The sequence below is a fragment of the Schistocerca americana genome, chromosome 5, assembly GCF_021461395.2.
Source record: "Schistocerca americana isolate TAMUIC-IGC-003095 chromosome 5, iqSchAmer2.1, whole genome shotgun sequence".
NCBI lineage: Eukaryota > Metazoa > Arthropoda > Insecta > Orthoptera > Acrididae > Schistocerca > Schistocerca americana.
This window is the reverse complement of record NC_060123.1, coordinates 133,985,297-134,009,330: the sequence shown is the minus strand read 5'-3', so window position 1 is coordinate 134,009,330 and position 24,034 is coordinate 133,985,297. Positions and strand designations below refer to the sequence as shown.

General features: G+C 40.9%; 1 protein-coding gene across 1 annotated transcript in view; it reads left to right on the top strand.

The window, feature by feature from the left end:
* The window catches only part of LOC124615301 (NFX1-type zinc finger-containing protein 1-like), a 268,918-nt gene that overhangs the window by 175,133 nt on the left and 69,751 nt on the right, over positions 1–24,034 (top strand). The window contains exon 12 of the mRNA XM_047143088.1: positions 20,349–20,460. Within this exon, the coding sequence (XP_046999044.1) occupies positions 20,349–20,460 (112 nt within the window). The remainder of the gene's footprint in view (positions 1–20,348; positions 20,461–24,034) is intronic.

The following is a 24,034-nucleotide window of genomic DNA, read 5'->3' as shown; positions in this document are numbered from 1 at the left end:
AGTCCACAAAGGAGATTGCTTAAAAATCACTCGTGTGACTGGTTCTAGAACATTGCTCAAGTGTGTGGGACCTGTACCAGCACGAATGGTCACATGTTTGTCTGATCTGTGGGGGAGTGTCACAGAATTACTGAAGAAACTGAACTGTAAGACACTAAGAGAGACATACAGCATCCCAAGACAGTCTATTAACAAAGTTTCAAGAACCAGCATTAAATGGTGATTCTAGGAATATACTGTACTACAACCCCAATAACTGCACGCACAGAAGCATTCGAACAGTGATTCTTCCCATGCTCCAAATATGAATGGAATGGGAAGAAACCCTAATAACTGGTCCTGTGGGACATGACCTCTTCTGTTGTACCTCACAATGGTTAATTGTTGTCATGTACTTATGCCCCAGAAACAAAGATGAAACCCTACGATTAAACAGGATAACTTCTTATTCTAAAAGGCACAGAAAAAATGTAAAAGTTTTACCATTCTGAAACACTATGGTGAATCCGACTGTCAAGAGTGAAGTATAAATCCATCTGACAGTCTCATGTTACAGGCTGTGAGCACCCAAATTACAACATGGATGTCATGTTGTGGTGTCACTGCAAGACACCACACTGGCTAGTTTGTAGGCTTCAAATCAGTGGTGTTCCATCAGTACACATCGGACCCGCGAGTCACCACTGTCGATGCTAGCAGACCGAGCACCACCACGTGGCTGGTCTTAAGAGATAAGCTAGCACACTGCCCAGTTCTACAGCCAACCTTAATAGGAATGGTTCACTCGTTATAGCTTCAGAGATCTCAATTGCAGAGACACTAGTTTGCATAGCCTTCAGCTAAGTCCGTAGCTATGACCTAGCCAGGTGCCACATACAGTTTATGCATTGCCAATTGATCTATATGTGGGAAGCAATCAGAATTGTAAAGCAGTATTCGCAGTTCAGTCTATAACTGCACTTGTAAATATTATTTTACAAAGTCAAGATCAACGTTCATCACTGATGCTGAATTAAAGCTAAGTATTTAATTGTATTTCTGTCTACGAACTTCTAGTCACCTAAGATGTTCCAGATACATCCCATTAAGTATAGTTCATTGATCCTCACGTCAGCCTACGTGGTCAACGCGTGCAATAATGACCATCCCTTGTGATCAGACTAAGAGTCAAATTGTGTGACTCAGCTGGGTCACCCTTTTTCCATGAGGCCCATAGTTACACTTCATACACAACACGCCACATAGGGGCACTGCATCTATGAGATGTTCCATTGTGACAGGTGAAATTGATACTATTCTATGTGTGCTACATGAACTATTTGGTCACAATCTAAAATTAGATGTGTTGTTGGCCTTTTAGAACACAATAGCATGTACAACAGTGACAAATGAAACAACTGTATTTAACTTGTTTCATCAAAACTACTGGATACACAAACACAAAACGGAATGGTACTGTCACGTAAAATGACGAAGTACTGTTGAAGAGATACAACAGTTTGCTCAAGTTCTAACACTCTGGCATTGCAACAACACGGGGGTCATACTGGGTAACCACTGGATCCAAGTGTGTACTGTATTATACACATCATCCTCCATCCAAAAGGCCATATGACAAAACTCTGGCGAATTTAAAGACATGAACTGAACAATGTAGTAGGAAAATAAGGTTAAAAAATTACATTGTGCATGGTTATTTAAGATCCATTCACCTACTAAAGTGTGAACTGTGCAGCTGAGACAGGTAACAGATACATCTGCTAGAGAGGCTGTGTGTGTGTGTGTGTGTGTGTGTGTGTGAGAGAGAGAGAGAGAGAGATCAGGAATGAACTGTAATTACCAGCCATCTGCCAGCTTGGATGCTCATAAGTATGGGTCTCGCTAGATGTGGTCAATTTATACATGGATATACCAGTACAGGATACAGTTAAGCAGATAAAAAAAAAAAAACTTTTACATTCCAGTAGAATGACAGTATGTTAAGTATATGAATTTTCTTACTGGAGCTGACCCTATTTCCGGTTAGAGAATAATTTCTTTAAACAGCAGTGTGATGCTGCTTGGAATCTAGCGAACATTGCTTGAAAACCAAGCACAATAGACGTGATCATTCATAAAAATTATGAACATCCTGAAATCTACAAAACCACTTTTTTTAGATAGTTAAATTGCCCTTGCAGAAAATGATATAACAAAAACTAAATATTCTTAAAGGCAACAACGGTTACAACCTTATAATAATGGGAAACTCGTATAGAGAAATGATAAGAAAGTGCCTAAGTATACATCGAGAAATTACTCTTCAAAAAGCTGACATGAAATGTAAAATTTCAAAGTGCACAGCAACTGTACATACCTGAACAGATCAAAAGAGGTTTTCTTGGATCCAACATAGAAGTACTAATTTGCACAAATAAAACTTTATCTTCGAGAGTACTTAACTTATTACAGAAATCCAACACACTTTTCACAGTCATTTAATTGTATAGAAAAAAATCTACTCACCTAGTGGTGGCAGAACACATGCATAAAAGATGGTTGTAATTGGTAAGCTTTCGGAGCTCCTCCTTCAGGCAGAAGGGTTGAAGAGGAAGGAGGAGGGGTTAAGGAAAACGGTTGTAATTGGTAAGCTTTCGGAGCTCCTTCTTCAGGCAGAAGGGTTGAAGAGGAAGGAGGAGGGGTTAAGGAAAACAACTGGAGAGGTCTAGGAGAAGGGGTGATAGATTTCGGGAAAGTCACCCATAACCGCGGGTCAGGAGAGACTTAGGACTGATTGTTTGGAACTGCATAGGACGAGATTTGAAAACCTGAGAACTTAAAGGTGGAAGATAGGATAATATGCAGACAGAGATTACTGCTCAAACATCATGCATGAGTTAATAAGACGAAAAGCTAAGTGCATCGTATGCTACAAAAGTGGAAGGGGGTGGTGTAAAATGGTAAAGATAGACAATGAAAGATGTAGAAAACTAAAACGGAATGAAGCAATGAGTAGTTACAGTGAAGAAATGCTGAGACAGAGGAAATTAACATAAATTAAGACCAGGTGGATGGTTAGAACCAAGGTCACGTTGTAGTGCTAGTTTCCACCTGTGGAGTTCTCAGGAATTGGTGTCTGGGGGAAAAAAACCAGATGTCACGTGTGGTGAAACAGGCACCGAGGTCACGAATGTCATGTTATAGAGCATGCTCTGCAACAGGATATTGCGAGTTGCCTATGCCCATTCATCCTAATTGATAATTTGGTGGCAGTCATGCCGATGCAGAAGGCCCATACAGCTGGTATATGATGTGTCATTTCACAGGTGGCTCTTCTTTTGATAGTTTTGCCAGTTACAGGGCTGTTATTGGTGGTGGTAGGAGGGTGCATAGGACAAGTCTTGCAGTGGGGACGGTCACAGGGGTAGGAGCCATATTGTAAGGAGATGGGTGCAGAGGGAGTATAGTGTCTGACGAGAAAATTGCGGAGATTGGGAAGGCAACGGAAGTTTATTCTAGGGGTGGTGGGCAAAATTTCAGACAGAATGGATCTCATTTCAGAGCATGATTTTAGGAAGCCATTAACTCATTCCAGACTGGATAATACTGATTCACCAATGGTCTGCTCCGAAGCTCTTTTCTTTTTTTTTTTAAAAAAAAAAAAATACCAGGATAAGATGTGATGGCCTGGGAAATCTGCTTTTTAACCAGGTTGGTTCGATAATTACATGCAGTGAAGGCTGAGGTGAGAATGGTGGTGTATTGTGGTAAAGAGTCTGCATCCGAACAAATTTGTTTGTCTTGGATGCCAAGGCTGTATGGGGGAATGTTTGACATGGAAAGGATAGCAACTATCAAAATGTAAGTACTGTTGTTTGTTGGGATGTTTAATGTGGACGAAAGTGTCTAACTGGCCTTTGGTGAGGACAAGATCAGCATAGAGGAAAGTGGCATGGGATTCAGAAAAGGACCATGTGAAATTTTAACTGGGAGAAGGTATTCAGAGATTCCAGGAATTTCAGCAGGTCAGCCTCACAATGAGTCCGTATGGCAAAGATGTCATCAATGTATCTAATCCAAACCAGGGGCTGAAGGCTTACGGATCCCAGGAAAGCCCCCTCCAAGCGACGCATGAGAGGGTGGCATATGAAGGAGCCATACTCATTCCCATTGCCATACCCCTGATATGTTTGTATGTCTACCCCTCAGAGGTGAAGTAATTGCTGGTAAATATAAAGTTGATTAAGATGAGTAGGAAGGATGTCACAGGTTTGGAAGCAGGTGTGTGCTGACTGAGGACAGACAGACAATGTACTTGGAGGATGTTGGTATAGAGGGAGGTGGCATCAATGATGACAAGAAAAGTGTATGGTGGGAGTGGGATGGGCACGGATTTCAGATGATCTAGGAAATGGTTGGTATCTTTGATGTAGGAAGGGAGTCTTTACTATGGGTTGCAAGTGTTGATCAACTAAGGCAGATATATGTTCAGTGGGTTCTTTGAAGCTAGCAAATATAGGATGGCCAGAGTGATTCGGTTTATGGATCTTAGGAAGAAAGTAAAAGGTGGGGGTGTAGGGATGGGATCTTGATGGCAGATTCTGTATGTAGAGGTGTCAGGTAGGTAGACCTTCACTAGTTTACTCCTTTTGGTCAAGTACCGCATTGGTAGATCCTTTGTCCAAATCTCGTCTGATGTAACCCCCAACAATCAGTCTTTTCTTCTCATCCCCTACAGTAAGTATCCCCTGACAATTGGTTCTGGGTGACTTTCCCGAAATATACCCCTTCTCCTAGACCTCTCCAGTCATTTTCCTTTACCCCTCTTCCTTCCCCTTCAACCTTTCTGCCTGAAGAAGAAACCACTGGCTCCAAAAGCTTGCCAATTACAGCCATCTTTTATGCATGTATTCTCCTGCTGCTTGGTGAGTAGATATTTTTATCTATCCAATTAAATAATTTTTTCAGTAATTGATTGTTTTGGTTGTTACAGTTTCACAGTCAGATATATACATGATTACAAGTACCAAGTGTAATAAACTGCATATAGGAGGAACAGGCAGAGTGTTAAAAAAGTGATTCAATAAACATATAGCTGTTGACAACAGTAATCACTCTACCCTCACAGAACATCTGAAATTGTAAAACACACAATTATAGATACCCGAGACAACTTACGTATTCTCCACATACTGGACAAAGGAAGAACATTAAACATTCTAAAGGAAACAGAAATTTGTAGTCATTCAATAATAAACACAGACAGTCTGCTGAATAAGCAGATAAGACTCAGAATATGTTAATCATTAAATCTGTACCCTTCTTTGTGTGTGTGTGTGTGTGTGTGTGTGTGTGTGTGTGTGTGTGTGTTATATCACAACAAAGCTTGCATTTAATTGTTTATAAGTAAAGTTGTCTTGTGAGTGGTAGATAATGTAAACTTATTCTAATGAATGCAACCTGTGCCATATAGTCAGTATATTTGAGATGATATAGACACAGAAGTGGCAACGAAATGACACTCCACTTTCTGGTGTAGAATATATGAGACTGGCATCAGACTCATAGGAAAACATCATCCACATAGCTCAGACAAGTGTGAGTTATTGCACAATCAAAGTAACAACTCATGACCCAATTTGCTGAGAATAATAACTGGCATTGTGGTTGACAATGGAAGCAAGACTGAAGAAAAATCAAGACATTTTTATAGGATTTGTCGACCTGGAAAAAGTATTTTGTAAAATGGTGCAAGATGCTCAAAATTTGTAGAAAAATAGGGGTAAACTATATGGAAAGATGGGTATATACAATATGTACAAGAACCAAGAGGAAACAGTACTGGAAGACTAAGGACAAAGTGCTCGGATTAAAAAGGGTGTAAGACAGAGATGTAGTCTTTCATTTCTACTGTCAATCTATACTCTGAAGAAGCAGTGGTAAAAATGAAAGAAAGGTTCAAGAATGGTATTAAAATTCAAGGTCAGAGGATATCAGTGATAAGATTCACAGGTATGTTGCTATCCTTAGTGGAACTGGAGAAGAATCATAGGCAGTGTTGACTGGAATGATCAATCTAATGAGTACAGAATATGAGTTGAGAGTAAATCTAAGAAAGACAGAAGTAATGAGAAGTGGCAGCAATAAAAACAGCAAGAAACTTCACATAGGAATTTAGGATCGTGAAGCATATGAAGTTAAGGAATTCTGCTACCTAGGCAGCAAAATTACCCATGATGGATGGAATAAGGAAGACATGAAAAGCAGGCTAGCACTGGCAATAAAGGAGATTCCTGACCAAGATAAGTCTACTAGTATCAAACACAGATTAGTACTTGCAACCTATGTCCTTAATTACTTGCTAGATTAGTTCCAAACTCTGTCGTCTTCCTCTACAGTTTTTATCCACTACAGCTCCCTCGAGTACCATGGAAGTAATTTCCTGAAGTCTTAGCAGATGTCTTATCATCCTGCCCCTTCTTCTTGTCAGTGTTTCCCTTATATTCCTTTCCTAGCCAATTCTGCAAGGAACTTCCTCATTTCTAGTTATTCAGCCCACCTAATTTTCAAACAATCTTCTGTAGCACCACATCACAAATGCTTCGATTCTCTTCCGCTCTGGTGTTCCCACAGTCCATGTTTCACTACCATACAATGCTGTGCCCCAAACGTACATTCCCACAAATTTCTTCCTCAGATACTGAGGACTGTGGGAACACCGGAGTGGAAGAGAATCGAAGCATTTGTGATGTGGTGCTACAGAAGATTGTTGAAAATTAGGTGGGCTGAATAACTAAGAAATGAGGAAGTTCCTTGCAGCATTGGCTAGGAAAGGAATATAAGGGAAACACTGACAAGAAGAAGGGGCAGGATGATAAGACATCTGCTAAGACTTCAGGAAATTACTTCCATGGTACTCGAGGGAGCTGTAGTGGATAAAAACTGTAGAGGAAGACGACAGAGTTTGGAGCTAATCTAGCAAGTAATTAAGGACATAGGTTGCAAGTGCTAATCTGAGATGAAAAGGTTGGCACAGGAGAGGAACGTTCTTTTTATATATGTATATGTAAACAAAGATAAAGTAACTTACCAAACGAAAGTGTTGGTATGTTGATAGACACACAAACAAACACAAACACACACACAAAACTCTTTGCCTTTACATATGTCTGCTTGTGTCTGTATGTGTGTGGATGGATATGTGTGTGCGCGAGTGTATACCTGTCCTTTTTTCCCCCTAAGGTAAGTCTTTCCGCTCCCGGGATTGGAATGACTTCTTACCCTCTCCCTTAAAACCCACACCCTTTCGTCTTTCCCTCTCCTTCCCTCTTTCCTGATGAAGCAATCGTGGGTTGCGAAAGCTGAATTTTGTGTGTGTGTGTGTGTGTGTGTGTGTGTGTGTGTGTGTGTGTGTGTGTGTGTCAACATACCAACACTTTCGTTTGGTAAGTTACATCATCTTTGTTTTTAGATATATTTTTCCCACGTGGAATGTTTCCCTCTATATATGAGAGAGAGAGAGAGAGAGAGAGAGAGAGAGAGAGAGAGAGAGAGAGAGAGAGACCTTCTTGACTGTCTTCATTACAAAGCTTATGGATATATTGTTAAATTGAGCATGCATTGATTTACAAGACATTTATGTCTACAATTTTATTGCCATAGTTTGGATCATGACTTTCCATTGTGGCTAGTAGAAATGCTCTGTGTTGTTTTAATATTTATTGGTAATTATAAGCAACAACATTTGTGTCATGTGTGTTTCAAAGTTTAAAATGGGAAGTTAGAGTAGGGTATAATGTCCTATCAACAATGAAGTCATTAGAAATGGAAAATTTTAAAATACTTCCTTACATGTTCTTGTAGTCTAAAATTATTCTCTGTATGCTACACCTTTATCTGATTAGGGTCTGAGGGATAGCACATGGGCACAAGGTCATTTCCCAGCAAACATATTCTGTGGCTGGCCACTTTGTGAGTGGGGCTGTGCATCACTGGTATGACAGGTCAGGTGGTAGCAACCCAAAATACATATACTGTTTAATCTCTATGTTTTTATGGTGCGTTTTATTTCATGACAATTGATGACAGAGAGATAGGGTTTTAAGAAAAATATATGACACATTGATATGATTAATTTCTTTTTCTTTTTTTCTAATTCTTTAATTATTTAGGTCTTGAATGCATACAGTCTATTGAAAAACCTGTTCATTGCTCATGTATATTCTCAATAATAGATAACATTAGGGAATGTAAGTTCTGTTTCGGGGTAAGCCAACAGAGGGAGCATTAAGTTATGTTAAATTAGACAAGTTGCTTCACTCAAATTGGATATTATAGTTATAACATAATTTGACAGATAAAGCAGTGGCAGTAGAACACACATCTAAAGGTAATAGAAATCTGTAAGTTTTTGGAGGCAGTGACTCCAAAAGGTTGCAAATTTCTGTGCCTTTAAATGCGTGTTCTCCTGTTGCCACTTGGTGAGTTGATTTTTTATCTATCCAGTTACATTATGTTTAAAACATTATTTTTGTTGATATACACTGATGCCCCATAAGAAACTCATACAGGCATTTGTATTCAAATACAGAGATGAAATGTAAAGAGGAAGGATATGGAGATGTGATCGGCAAACCCTATATAAGACTGAAAGTATCTGGTGCAGTTGTTAGATCAGTTACTGCTGCTACAATGGCAGAGCATGTAGCGATGAAGTGGGAATTTTCCCATACTACCACTTCACGAGTGTACTGTAAATATCAGGAATCCGGCATAACATTAAATCTCTGACATCGCTGTGGCTGGAAAAATATCTTGTGAGAACAAGACCAATGACAACTGAAGAGAATCATTCAACGTGACATAAGTGGAATCCATCTGCATATTGCTTTAGATTTCAATGCTGTGCCATCAGCGTGTGTCGGTGTGCGAACCATCATCGATATGGGCTTTCAGAGCTGAAGGTGCACTCGTGTACCTTTGATGACTGCACGACACAAAGCTTTACGCATCGCCTTGGCTTGCCAGCACCGACATTGGACTGTTGATGACTGGAAACATGTTGCTTGGTTGAATGAGTCTTGTTTCAAATTGTATCGAGCAGATGGACATGTACGGGTATGGAGACAATCTCATGAATCCATGGACCCTGCATAATGTTCAAGCTGGTGGAGTCTCTGGAATGGTGTGGCACTTGCGCAGTTGGAGTGATATGGGATCCCTAATATGTCGAGATACGAGTCTGACAGGTGATACATACGTAAGCATCATGTCTGATCACCTGCATCCATTCATGTCCATTGTGCATTCCGACAGACTTGGGCAATTCCAGCAGGACAATGCAACACCCCACAAGTCAAGAATTTGCTACAGGGTGTCTCCAGGAACACTCTTCTGAGTTTAAACACTTCTGCTGGCCACCAAACACCCCAGATATGAACTTTATTGAGTATATCTGGGATGCCTTGCAATCTGATGTTCAGAAGAGATTTATTTATTTATTTACACACCAAGTTCTGTAGGACCAAATTTGGGAGCAAATCTAAGGTCATGGAATGTGTCAGTACATGAAATTACAACATAAAAGTAACATCAGATAAAAATAAATGTTTATGAACCCGAAAAAAGTCAGTCCATAAGTTTAAGCAATCAACAATGTGACAAGAATCAGCTTAGTTATTGAAGGAACTCCTTGACATAATAGAAGGAGTGACCTGTGAGGAAACTATTCAGTTTCGATTTGAAAGCATGTGGATTACTGCTAAGATTTTTGAATTCGAGTGGTAGCCAATTGAAAATGAATGCAGCAGTATAATGCACACCTTTCTGCACAAGAGTTACGGTAGTCCACTCCAAATGTAGGTTTGATTTCTGTCGAGTATTAACTGAGTGAAAGCTGCTTATTCTTGGGAATAAGCTAACATTGTTAATAAGATATATAATAGAGGGAAACATTCCACATGGGAAAAATATATCTAAAAACAAAGGTGATGTGACTTACCAAACGAAAGCACTGGCAGGTTGATAGACACACAAACAAACACAAACATACACACAAAATTCAAGCTTTCGCAACCAACGGTTGCTTCATCAGGAAAGAGGGAAGGATGTGGGTTTTAAGGGAGAGGGTAAGGAGTCATTCCAATCCCGGGAGCGGAAAGACTTACCTTAGAGGGAAAAATGGACAGGTATACACACGCACGCGCGCGCACACACACACACACACACACACACACACACACACACACACACACATATCCATCCGCACATACACAGACACGAGCAGACATTTGTAAAGGCAAAGAGTTTGGGCAGAGATGTCAGTCGAGGCATAAGTACAGAGTCAAAGATGTTGTTGAAAGAGAGGTGAGATATAAGCGGCGGCAACTTGAAATTAGCAATTTGAAATTAGCAGAGGTTGAGGCCTGGTGGATAATGAGAAGAGAGGATATACTGAAGGGCAAGTTCCCATCTCCGGAGTTCTGACAGGTTGGTGTTAGTATCCAGAAAACCCGGACGGTGTAACACTGTGCCAAGATGTGCTGGCCGTGCACCAAGGCATGTTCAGCCACAGGGTGATCCTCATTACCAACTAACACTGTCTGCCTGTGTCCATTCATGCGAATTGACAGTTTGTTGCTGGTCATTCCCACATGGAAAGCTTCACAGTGTAGGCAGGTCAGTTGGTAAATCACGTGGCTGCTTTCACCCGTGGCTCTGCCTTTGATCGTGTACACCTTCCGGGTTACAGGATTGGAGTAGGTGGTGGTGGTGGGAGGGTGCATGGGACAGGAACAGCCATGGGTACCAGGATGGCCCCCTCGTACACCAACCTATTCATGGGTCGCTTAGAGGAAGCCTTCTTGGTTACCCAGGCCTGCCAACCCAAAGTTTGGTACAGATTTATTGATGACATTTTCGTGATCTGGACTCACAGTGAAGAAGAACTCCAGAATTTCCTCTCCAACCTCAACTCCTTTGGTTCCATCAGATTCACCTGGTCCTACTCCAAATCCCATGCCACTTTCCTTGATGTTGACCTCCATCTGTCCAATGGCCAGCTTCACACGTTCATCCACATCAAACCCACCAACAAGCAACAGTACCTCCATTATGACAGCTGCCACCCATTCCACATCAAACGGTCCCTTCCCTACAGCCTAGGTCTTCGTGGCAAACGAATCTGCTCCAGTCCGGAATCCCTGAACCATTACACCAACAACCTGAAAACAGCTTTCGCATCCCGCAACAATCCTCCCGACGTGGTACAGAAGCAAATATCCCGAGCCACTTCCTCACCCCCTCAAACCCAGAACCTCCCACAGAAGAACCCCAAAAGTGCCCCACTTGTGACAGGATACTTTCCGGGACTGGATCAGACTCTGAATGTGGCTCTCCAGCAGGGATACGACTTCCTCAAATCCTGCCCTGAAATGAGATCCATCCTTCATGAAATCCTCCCCACTCCACCAAGAGCGTCTTTCCGCCGTCCACCTAACCTTTGTAATCTCTTAGTTAGTTCATCCCTATGAAATCCCCAAACCACCTTCCCTACCCTATGGCTCCTACCCTTGTAACCGCCCCCGGTGTAAAACCTGTCCCATGCACCCTCCCACCACCACCTACTCCAGTCCTGTAACCCGGAAGGTGTACACGATCAAAGGCAGAGCCACGTGTGAAAGCACCCACGTGATTTACCAACTGACCTGCCTACACTGTGACACATTCTATGTGGGAAAGACCAGCAACAAACTGTCCATTCGCAGGAATGGACACAGACAGACAGTGTTTGTTGGTAATGAGGATCACCCTGTGGCTAAACATGCCTTGGTGCACGGCCAGCACATCTTGGCACAGTGTTACACCATCCGGGTTATCTGGATACTTCCCACTAACACCAACATGTCAGAACTCCGGAGATGGGAACTTGCCCTTCAGTATATCCTCCCTTCTCGTTATCCACCAGGCCTCAGTCTCCGCTAATTTCAAGTTGCCGCCACTCATACCTCACCTGTCATTCAACAACATCTTTGCCTCTGCACTTCCGCCTCGACTGACATCTCTGCCCAAACTCTTTGCCTTTGAATATGTCTGCTTGTGTCTGTATATGTGTGGATGGATATGTGTGTGTGCGTGTGCGCACGAGTGTATACCCGTCCTTTTTTCCCCCTAAGGTAAGTCTTTCCACTCCCGGGATTGGAATGACTCCTTACCCTCTCCCTTAAAACCCACATCCTTTCGCCTTTCCCTCTCCTTCCCTCTTTCCTGACAAAGCAGCCGTTGGTTACGAAAGCTAGAATTTTGTGTGTATGTTTGTGTTTGTTTGTGTGTCTATCGACCTGCCAGCACTTTCTTTTGGTAAGTCACATCACAGGGAGGCCAGCGTCAAAATATCCAGGCACGTGAACAGGGGTCATCAAGTGGTTTGTGAACTTACACCACTTATTGCCTGAACAGCCCGTTTCCGAGTCAAAAATATCCTTTTAGAATGGTATGAGTTACCCCAAAATATAATACCATATGACATAAGTGAATGAAAATAAGCAAAGTAGACTAATTTTTGTGTCAAATGATCACTCACTTCAGATACCATTTGAATAGTAAAAATAGCAGCATCAAGTCTTTGGAGAAGATCCTGAACATGGGCTTTCCATGACAGCTTACTATCTATCTGAACACCTAGTAATTTGAACTGTTCGGTTTCACTGATCATATGCCCATTGTGTGAAACTAAAATGCCACGTTTTGTTGAATTGTGTGTTATGAAGTGTAAAAACTGACTCATACTGTGATTCAGCTTTAGTTTATTTTCTACAAGCCATGAACTTAGGTCGTGAACTGCACTATTTGGAACCGAGCCAGTGTTGCACACAACATCCTTTACTACCAAGCTAGTGTCATTAGCAAACAGAAACATTTTAGTTACTTGTAAGACTAGAGGGCATATCATTTATATTAATAAGAAACAGGAGTGGCCCCAACGCTGATCCCTGGGGGCATCCTCCACTTGACCCTACCCCACTCAAACCCTACATCACAGCCATTCTCAACACTGTGAATAATGACCTTTTGCTCTCTGTTGCTAAAGTAAGAAGTGAACCAATTGTGAGCTACTCCCCGTATTTCGTAATGGTACAACTTCTGGAGCAATATTTTGTGATCGACACAATCAGATACCTCAGGTGAATAAAAAAATATGCCAAGTGTTTGAAACCTTTTGTTTAACTCGTCTAGTAGCTCACAGAGAAGAGAGAATATAGCATTTTCAGTTGTTAAACAACTTCTAAAGCTGAACTGTACATTTGATAGCAAATGATGTGACATAAAATGATCAATTATCCATACATACATAGCCTTTTCAATAACTTCTGCAAACACTGATGGTGTAGAAACAGGTCTAAAATTATCTGCATCGTCCCTTTCCTCCATTTAATAGAGCGGCTTTACTACTGAGTACTTAATTGTACAGAAAACTGACCATTCCTAAAGGAAAAATTTCAAATATGGCTAAATACAGAACTAACATGTTCAACACAGTACTTTCTTATTCTGCTAGGCACTCCATCATAACCAGGAGAGTCCTTAATCTTCAGTGATTAAATTATTGACTCTGTCTCCCTCTTGTCTGTATCACTGAGGAGTATTTCAGACATCAATCTCTGAAAGGCATTTGCCAAGAAAGTCGTATGATTCCCTGTAGAAACTAAATTTTTATTTAATTCACCAGCAATGCTCAGAAAATCATTGTTAAATAATTTAAGTATATCTGATTTATCAGTAACAGAAATATTTTTACTGCGAACTCACTATATCATCAGTCTTGTACTGCTGACCAGACACTTCCTTCACAACTGACCATATGGTTTTAATTTTATCCTGTGAATTAGCTATTCTATTTGCATACCATATACTCTTTGCTTTCCTAATAACGTTTTTAAGCACCTTAAAATACTGTTTGTAATGGGCTACTGTAGCTTGATTGTGACTATTTCTACCATTTTGATATAATTGCCACTTTGTTCTACAAGATATCCTTATTCCACTAGTCAGCCACCCGGGCTGCCTATTGCTGTTAATACCCCGTTTAGATTGTTCTAATGGAAAGCAACTCTCAAAGAGGATGAGAAATGTTATATGGAAAGCATTATATTTGTCATCTATGTTACCAACCCCTATAAACATCCTGCTACTCTTGTTCCTTGACAAGGTTTAGAAAACTCTCAAATGCTGTTGGATTAACTTTCCTACATAGTTTGTAATTAAATGTGGCATTTGTTTGAGTACTAAAGCCTTTAAGTGTTGAAATGTGTGCATCATGGTCTGAAAGGCCATTCACATTTTCACTAACAGAATGCCCTTCCAGTAATGAATGAATAAAAATATTGTCTATGGCTGTGCTACTGTTCCTCTGCACCCTAGTTGGAAACAACACAGTCTGATTCAGATCATATGAATTTATGAGATCTAGCAACATCCTTTTTCTTGCACCATCATATGCAAAATTTATATTGAAGTCACTACATATAACTAATTTCTGGTACTTCCTACAAAGTGAATCAAAAACCCTCTCTAGCTTGAGCAGAAATACTCTGAAGTCAGAGTTAGGGGACTTACAAACAATAACAATTAGAAGTTTAGTTTTACTAAATTCAACTGCCCCTGCACTACATTCAAATATCTGTTCAGTGCAGTACCATGATATGTCTATTGACTAAAATGGAATACTGTTTTTTACGTACATAGCCACTCCCCCATCTCCGCCCTGCAAGGAACTCCTTGAAAAAATGGCCAGCTAATCTGTATCCTGGTAAAGGAAGCCTCTGATCTGCACCCCCTCATACTCTTACGTGTTTATGACAGCCTAGCAGGATTTGTGGTGTCAGTTCCCTACAGCACTACTTCAGATATCAGTCTAGTCCATGCCACATCATGTTGCGGCATTTCTGTGTGCTCGCGGGCCCCTTCATGACACTAGTCTGTTGTACCAGTTTCTTTGGCTCTTCTGTGTAGTTTATAATTAGGATACCAAATATATACCTGTTTCATGCTATTCAATGTGGAATTACTTTGTAGTCCTCTCTCCACAGTGTATCTGCAACTTCTCTCAGCTGAATGACTAAAGGAGAGTGGATCTTAAAACACCAGTGCCCAACATAATTTCTGACATTATTTTATTATTGTATCGTTTGGTGTATTTGTCTCTGGATTTTGTGCAGTTGGCTTTTATATGGAAGATGATGTGTAAAATATGGAATGCACTGATCTACAGTGGTTTCAGTGTGTGATAATACTGTTGTTGCCAGCACGTTGCAGCTTGATCAAACTGTAGTACTTCTTCGATAGTACTTCACCATTTTACATGATAACACCATTTTTATTTGTGTTTGTGTTTCGTCTGAATGTTGCACTTTTCAAAACGGGTGTAGACGCATATCAAGAGCAGATGATGTTATTGTGTGTGAATCATCATGGTTTCTGGTTGGTTTTAGTGACTTGTGTAGTCATAGGCAAACAGTTAAGCAACACACCTAATTTTAGCCCATTATCACAAAATTCATGTAGTGTACAGGAAATAATGTCTGTTTAACTTTCACGGATGGAATGTCTCATAGATGCGTTGCCCTTATGTGAAATGATACCATGTTGTTAATTGGCTACTCAGCATGTAATGTGGGGCTGTTAAATGAATTTCTACAGTGCTTTGATAGTGAGACCCCACTATCAATTAAACTGGTATGACTTACATTTCTGTGTTGTTTTATGAAGTTACCCCATTTAATCACTAGGTTTTAACTTCGTTTCTGGCTCGGCGGCATATAAGGACACTGAAATGTGTCTCACACACACAGTTATAAATTTTTTTGTTAATCTAGTATGTAAACCGCTTCCCAACACCATCAGAAGGTACTCAGAATACATAGATTCAACAATATTGTTGTATGAATGTTTCTTGCCTGTGAATATATGAAATTGTAATTTATGCACATTTTCTGGAAGAGGTCGAGGAAGTTAACACATAATTTGTAACTAATGCCATATTATTGTGTATGCAGTGGTTTGTTGTTGTTCTTTAATGTGAACACATGCATCTAAAAATAAGGCTGGAGATCTTAAAGTCAATGTGTTCTAATGAAATTGAAGATCACTTAATTCTAATCTGATGCATATTAATTCTTCCTATCAACTAATTATATTTTCTTAGTCTGTATAAACTGCAGAACACCAAGCATTTGAAGTTGTGAAATGTGTAATTATTCTTGATGTCAGTTGCTTCCACTGTATATAATTCCAGATAAGTTATTGTGCTTCTAATAATCTGATGAGAATAATATACTATGCAAATTGCAAGAAGTGTTTGCTTAATTTAGAAAGGATGTCCGTCTTGCTCACAGTTGTGATAGGAAGGAAGCTGGCTAATATGTGATTTGAATCTATGAACATTATCATGTTTAAGTGCTTTGCTAGATCATTTTTGTTGATTATGATATTTGGAACAATTTTTTGTGTAATTTGAATATCATCTATGAGTATAAATTAATTACTGAGCAAACTACTTAACGCTTCAGCTGAGCTTTCAAGTGCAGCAGTTGTTCTTGATGCAGAAACACTAAGTTTGAATCTCGTTGGTGAAAATTTTTTTCAGTGACGACACGAAGTCATTGTCATTAGCTTAATTCGAACTTACACGTAGTGTCACATTTTGTGAAGCCAGTCTTTACACTGTCGACCGTGATCTATCCATGAGACAAGGCAGACAAGGTCGTCATTAATTTTAGCAAATACCTTGCATCTTTCCAGAGAGAGAGAGTAGGCTACCTAAATGGCTCCATGTTTTACAGAGATGACATTACCCACTTAAACTTACAACTCATGACATACGAACTCGTAAGATTGATGTTAAATTTCATTGGTTCTAACAATAAAAGAATTGGTACAATATATCTTTTGCCGGTGTAAATGTTGATGCCTATGGCCTTCTTTATCTGTAACATCGTACTGCTCTTTATTTGATAATCTCCAGTAAATAGATCGTCATAACCAGAATCAGGCCCAAATCTGAAAAGCATGTCAGCTATGAAATACAATACTTGGAACTGAAAGCATGCTTATTAGACTCCAAAGTACAGCAAGAATGGAACTGACCTCATGGAAAGAGAGTGCAATTATGTATACCAGCATAGAATATTCCTGAATGCCAGTATTTAGACAACCATTGAATATTCCAGGCATACAAACATTACATACATAAGATATTTAAAGAATGCCCATACAATTTGCGGTGGAGGGTACTTCGTGTATCTGTGTCCCCTTTTCCTGTTCCAGACACACATGCTTCACGGAAAGAATGACTGCAGGTTGACCTCCGTGTGGGTTCAAATCCCTATGGTTTTATCTCCGTGGTCTTTTCTTGAGATAAGGCATAGAAGGAAATTATATAGCAGTTGACTCTTCTAGAAATATACGCCATTGGAACTTTAACTATACACGGTACCATGATGCAAAATGCCTCAATTTCACATCTACTAAATGAACCTGTAATGAAAAGTTTTTTATCTACTCTTATTTCCTCTACCAATCCTATCTGGTACAAATCCCATACTGATGAGCAATATTCAAGTATTGGTCGAACAAATGTTTTCTAAGCTACTTCCTTTGTTGATGGACTACATTTCCTTATGATTATTCCAGTGAATCTCAGTCTGGCATCTGACTTATTCGCGAATAATTTTATGTGGTTGTTCCACTTCAAATTGCTCTATATGTGTACTCCTGGATATTTTATGGAAGTAACTGCTTGCAGTGATTGTACTGCAATTTTGTAATCATACAATAAAGTGCCTTTCTCTCTATGTATTCAGAAGACATTACAATTGTTTATGTTGAAGGTCAGTTGTCAATCCCTGCACCAAGCATTGATCCCCTGCAAGTGTTCCCATATTTTGCTACAGTTTTCTAGTGTCGTGATTTTTCTGTATACTATTTTATCATCCGCAAAAAGCCCCAAGGAACTTCCAACGCTATCTAGTAGGTCATTTATATATGTTGTGAAAAGTGATTGTCCTATAACACTCCCTTGGGGCATGCTCAAAGTTATTTTTACATCTTGAAGACTTCTCTCCATTCAGCATGATGTGCTGCTTTCTATTTACTAGAAACTCTTCAGACCAGTCACACACAACTGACCAAGAAGGAGAGTACTGTTAACACTGAGACAAAACATTATGACCGTGTGCTTAATAGTTTGTCTGTATTTGGATTAAAATACATCACTAATTCTGCATATTAGGGACCCAACAGTTTTTTTGGTAGGTTTATGGAGGTATGTGGCATTAATTAGATGTGTATGAACAGGTTGTGTAATTTGTGTAAACAGCAGGCCACTGTTTTCGTACACGGTAATGGCGCCCGATAGCGACCCAGATGGATTTCATAGGTGAATTTGGTCTCTGAGACATGAATGTGACTCCACTAGAATGGTCATGAAACCATTGTTGCATGGTTCTGGCTCCAACATGGACAATTATACTGATGAGAAATGACATTGCCGTTGGGGAAGACATAAAGTGTGAAGGGATGCAGATGGTTTGCAGCCGTCAGTGATTACTACCACAGGTCCCGTGTAAACGAAGTAGGAGAATGTCTCTCATAGCATAATATTGCTCCCAGCAGCCTGTGTCCATGGTGCATTGCACATTTCAAGCTGGCATTCATCTCGATGATGGCATTTGTGGGGACGACCATAGACCTAATAGCAAAAATGTGATTCACCTGAACAGCCAACATGTTTCCATTGATCAACTGTCAAATCCCAATGGTCCCATGCCCACTGCAATCATAATTCACCATGTCGTGGGTCAACATGTGAACACATAGGGGTGGTCTGCTGCTTTGCTCCTTATTCAACAGTATACGACGAACTGTGTGCTCCGAAACACTTGTGCGTGCACCAGTAGTGTGCTCTTTCAATAGAGGTCCCACAGATCACCATTTATCCTACTTTACACAGCAGAAAAGCCTCTGAAACCCACGTTTTATGAAGAGTCATGGCTGTCCAACCATTTAGTGCCCTGTGGTAGTTTCATTGTCCTTGTACCTCTTTCCGTAGATGTGCATATCAGTAGCACATGATCATTCAATCGGCTTTGCCGTTTGCGAGATACTCGTTCATAGGGTCTGCGTAATAATAATCTGCTCTTTGTCAGAAGTCGTTTATCTCAATGGATTTCCCCATTTGCAGCCCACATCTTCGCTTGGGTGATCCTCCGTCTCTGTCTGCTCCGCTTACGTACTTTTGTCTTTTGTTACCGAGTCACATGCCTGCAATGCCACCAGGAGACATCCAGTGTCATGGTGGGCAGTGGTCATAATGTTTTGGCTTATCAGTGTATTTATGCAAACATAGAATATTCCAGAATGCTAGTATTTTTACAACCATATAATATTCCAAAGATACAAACATTACAGCATGAGGTATTTTAAGAACCTTTCGGAAATGATGAGCACTGAACAACAAATAATTGCTGGACGTAGTCTGAACCAGCAATGTGCATTACACCAGCCTGTGTTGCTAACCTCTGTACCACAATGTGTACACCACAGTTCGTGGCAATAGTTAAAATAAAATCCATACTTAGGTAGCAAACTCCCCAGACTTAACAAGCAAAACCACACCTAAAAGTACACTATTGACTGCCTGTTAAGCTAGGATTTCAGTGCTTTCTTCTTCTGTATAGTTTAATACTTTACACACAAATCTCTCACAAAACTAACATTTTCTCTGGAAATAAACTTCTAGTAATGTGGATACCATAGAGTATTGTGTTAGTGGCTAACAACTGTGGTGACACCAAAATTGCCAATCCGTAAAATATCAAAATTGTAATTTAACTGTGTAAAATCCAAGTTGGAAACAATATGAATTAGGATAGATTACTACTCACCACATAGAGGAGGCATTGAACAGTGAAAGGCACATTTAAAATCAGACTGTTGGATAAGCTATTGGAGAAAGTCCTTCATCAAAAAAGGCCCCCCCCACTTAACACGCGCACACACACCTGGCCACCGCTCTCTCTCTGCAGATGGAAAAATAGCACACTATCTATCAGGTAGATCACTTGTCATTTATATTGTGATGCTGCACTGAAGGCTCACTCACAACTAGAACTAGATGGTTTAAACGTTGTAATTGTGCTGTGAGGTGTTGCACATGAGCTTTTGTCTGTTCACAATAAATTTCTTAATGTATATTAAGTAGTAATTGATGATGTGACTTTTCGTAATATTTTACCAATGAGTTTTCTTTCATCTCCCTCTCCCCCTCTGAAAAAGAATTATTTTGTATTAAAAATATATTTTCAATCTTTTAGGTGCCCTGTCCCGTGCTCTCAGAGTTGCCCACCATGCACAAAAAAATGTTCACACAGATGCAGGCATTCAAAATGTGCAAACCAATGTGGTGAGCCTTGTACACCATGCAGAGTAAGTATTGGCTGAGGATCCACATTCGCATTAATGACAGGAGCTGCTTGCCCAGTAGTATGGAACTAAAAAAAATTAAGTCTGATATTTTTTTATGGGGTCATATGAGTGTAGTTTGAAAAGTTCGCAGAATTGCCACCAGCTGTCAGCAGTAGCACAGCGAGACTCAGAAGTAATAACAGGTCATCCTTCATGAGTGAACATATGATGCATCAGTGCTCTGGGTAGAGATCTGTGGTATGAATGTGTGTGTGTTGTTGGGCCCGTGAAGTGATTTGTGAAGATGGAAAAAATAAAGAATCGAACAGTGATTAAGTACTTCATAAAGAAAGGTATCAAAGCAAAGAAAGTTTGTCATAATTTTCAGAACACACTGGGGGATTCAGCCCCTTTATATTTAACTTTTGCCAAGTGGACAAAAAACTTTAAACTTGATCAGGTCCACTTAGATGATGATCCGATCCGCATAGCGGCAGACAAGATGTGCCACTGCCCAAAAATTGTTGCAAAAGTGTATAAAATGGTTGTGGGGGATTTCCTGCTGAAAGTGTAAGAAATTCTGATTCTATACTGATGTCATCTGAACAGTCATATCACATTTTAACATTGGAACTGAGTATGAGAGAATTATCTGCTACTAGATTGGTGCTGCAGGATCAGAAATACATCAGAATGGAAATGTCCTAACAATTTTTGACCTTTTGAATGTGACAAAGTCATTATAGGAGCATGTGGCTATTAAAAAAAAAATTATTAAAAGATCTGTAAACAGCTGGAAGCTCATAAAATAAAGGTTATTTGATGTTACTGGAACATTTTTACTTTTGCATTATGTGTTTCAGGTGCTGCCCACCTTCAGATGATCTGCAGATAAGTAGTAACAGAGATGTATTTTATTTACAAGTTGACACCGATACATAAGCATATTAAATAAGAAACGTGTTTAAAGGAGCTGTTGTGACTCGCCGATCATTCAAAGCGCCGCCGCGCAATTACGCGCGTCCTCTACGCGCAGCGCTGTCTGCCAGCCATGCAGCAGCTGCGCCACCTAAGCGGCCAGCCGAGCAGCGGCCGCTAGACTGGGACTCAGTGCTCATTTGAATGTTACCTTGTTCACATGTCTTGCTTTGTCAACTTGCTCAGTGACTTATATGTATTGTGTCGTTCTGAAATATATGTGTTAAACTTGACGTTATAACAATTGGCGACGAGGTAGTGGATTTTTCCTTTCCACCATTGACCCACAGGATTCCATGGCTACTGTCGAGCAACTATTGCAAAATCTCCTTGAACAGCAAACGCTTCTAACAGCGGCGATTCGCGATTTCGTCGCGGTGTCAAATGCGGGGCGTTTCTCGTCGTTGGCTATACCTCCTTTTCCTCCTTACGACGAGACGGCGGAAGACTGGTCTGATTATGAAAAACGTCTTCGACAGCACTTCTTGGCATTTCATGTCATGGACGAACAACCATGTAAGTCTCTGTTCCTTTCCTGGATTTCACCTCAAACGTATCAGTTGTTGTCGCAATTGGCTCCTTTGAAGGATCCTGCATCTTTGTCCTTTGCTGAAATGTGCTCACTTCTGTCTGTCTCTATTTTCAAAAGCAAACGCATGTGGTAGCCTCTCGTGTTGCCTTTTATCATTGTCAAAAACAACCGAATCAATCCTGTTGTGCTTGGGCTGTTGAACTTCACGGCCTCAGTCGAAAGTGTCAATTTGTTACTGACGTTCACAAAGAATCCTATGCCGATTCCATGGTACAGGATGCTATTATCCGGTCGGCGCCCGACAAAGAAGTTCGGCAACGTGCCCTTCAGTTGGCGAATCCGACTCTAGATGAAGTTCTCTCCATTGCGCAGTCTTTCGAAATTTCTCGTGCCGCTGGGGCGCAAATAGAGGCGTGAGGTGATGTCGGGGAAATACAACCTCTGTGCGCTGTTGACGATGCGTGCGGCGCGTACCCGCCGGCCGACGTGGCCGCAGTGCGCTCCCACGCGCAGCCTCAGCCTAGCCGCAAACAACCCGCTAAGAAACTGCAGCAAAACCCCCGGCAACTTCCATCATGTCCACGGTGTTTTACGAAACATTCATGTGAGGATTGTCCCCAACATTGGGCTGTGTGTCACAATTTCAAAAAGAAAGGTTATGTGTCTTCCGTTTGCAAATCCAACCGCATACATGATGTTCATGAACATGACGCTGATTCTGATTCTGTGTTGTCTGTCAATTGTACTTCTTCCCTTTCAGGGAAGTTATTCCTCACTGTCCAAATTCTTGGTCGAGATGCAAGTGGATACCGGTTCTGCTGCCTCTATAATTAATTCTCAGACGTATCTTCAGTTGGGTTCTCCACTCCTGTCACCTGTCACTAGGCAATTACAGACGTACAATAAACAGAAGATTTCTCTCTTGGGACAGTTTACTGCTGAGGTATCTTACAAATCCATCGTTCCCACTGTTCCCATATTTGTGGTCGACCAGAGCAATGCAGAAAATCTTTTTGGTTTCGATGCCTTTCGCGTTTTTGGGTTCTCCATAGATGACTCCGTCAATATTGTCTCTGATGCTATTCCTTATGCTCAACTGGATTCCTTGTCGACGACATTTTCGTCCCTCAGGGGTCTTGCTTCCTGTCACTTCCAGTGAGTGGTCCTCTCCTGTCGTCGTTGCTAAGCCAAATGGTGATATTCGTCTCTGTGGCAATTTCAAAGCCACTGTAAATGCTCAATGCCTCATCGACACTTACCCTATGCCCCGTCCTGAAGAACTGTTCATTAAACTTGCTGGAGGCCAGTATTTTTCTAATATTGACCTGTCAGAAGCTTATCATCAAGTTCCTCTCGACACTGCTTCCTGGCAGTTTCTGGTCCTTAACACGCCTTTCGGCCTCTATCAATACCAACGCTTGCCATTCGGGGTTGCTAGCGCCCCTGCTCTCTTTCAGCAATTCGTGGAACAATTATTGCTCCCTGTCCCTGGGTGTATCAATTACATGGATGACATTGTTGTCACTGGCTCCACCACTAAAGAACATCTTCAAAATCTCCGCACACTTTTTCATGTCTTACAGATTGCCGGTCTTAAGTGTAATCTTCAGAAATCACAATTTTTTCAGGCATCTATCACGTACTTGGGGTTTCAACTCTCTCGGGATGGTATTCGTACGCTTCAGCAAACTGTCGCTGCGATCGATGCCCTTCCTCGCCCTACATCTGTTAAGGAACTGCAGGCCTTCTTGGGGAAAATAGCATACTATCACAAGTTCTTACCGTCTGCGGCTTCGGTGGCTCAGCCGTTGCATCGCCTGTTGCATAAAAACGTGCCTTTTCTATGGTCTGCGTCATGCGAAGTGGCTTTCCAGAAATGGAAGACTGCTGAAACAGGTCCCGTGCCTGGCTACCAATCGACCTGGCCAACATCTTGTTCTTGCCACAGACGCCTCTCAATACGGGGTCGGTGCAGTCCTTGTGCACCGTTTTTCTGACAGTTCGGAACAACCCATTGCTTATGCCTCCAAAACGCTCACAGATGCCCAACAGAAGTCTTCTCAAATTGAGAGAAAAGCTTTGGCT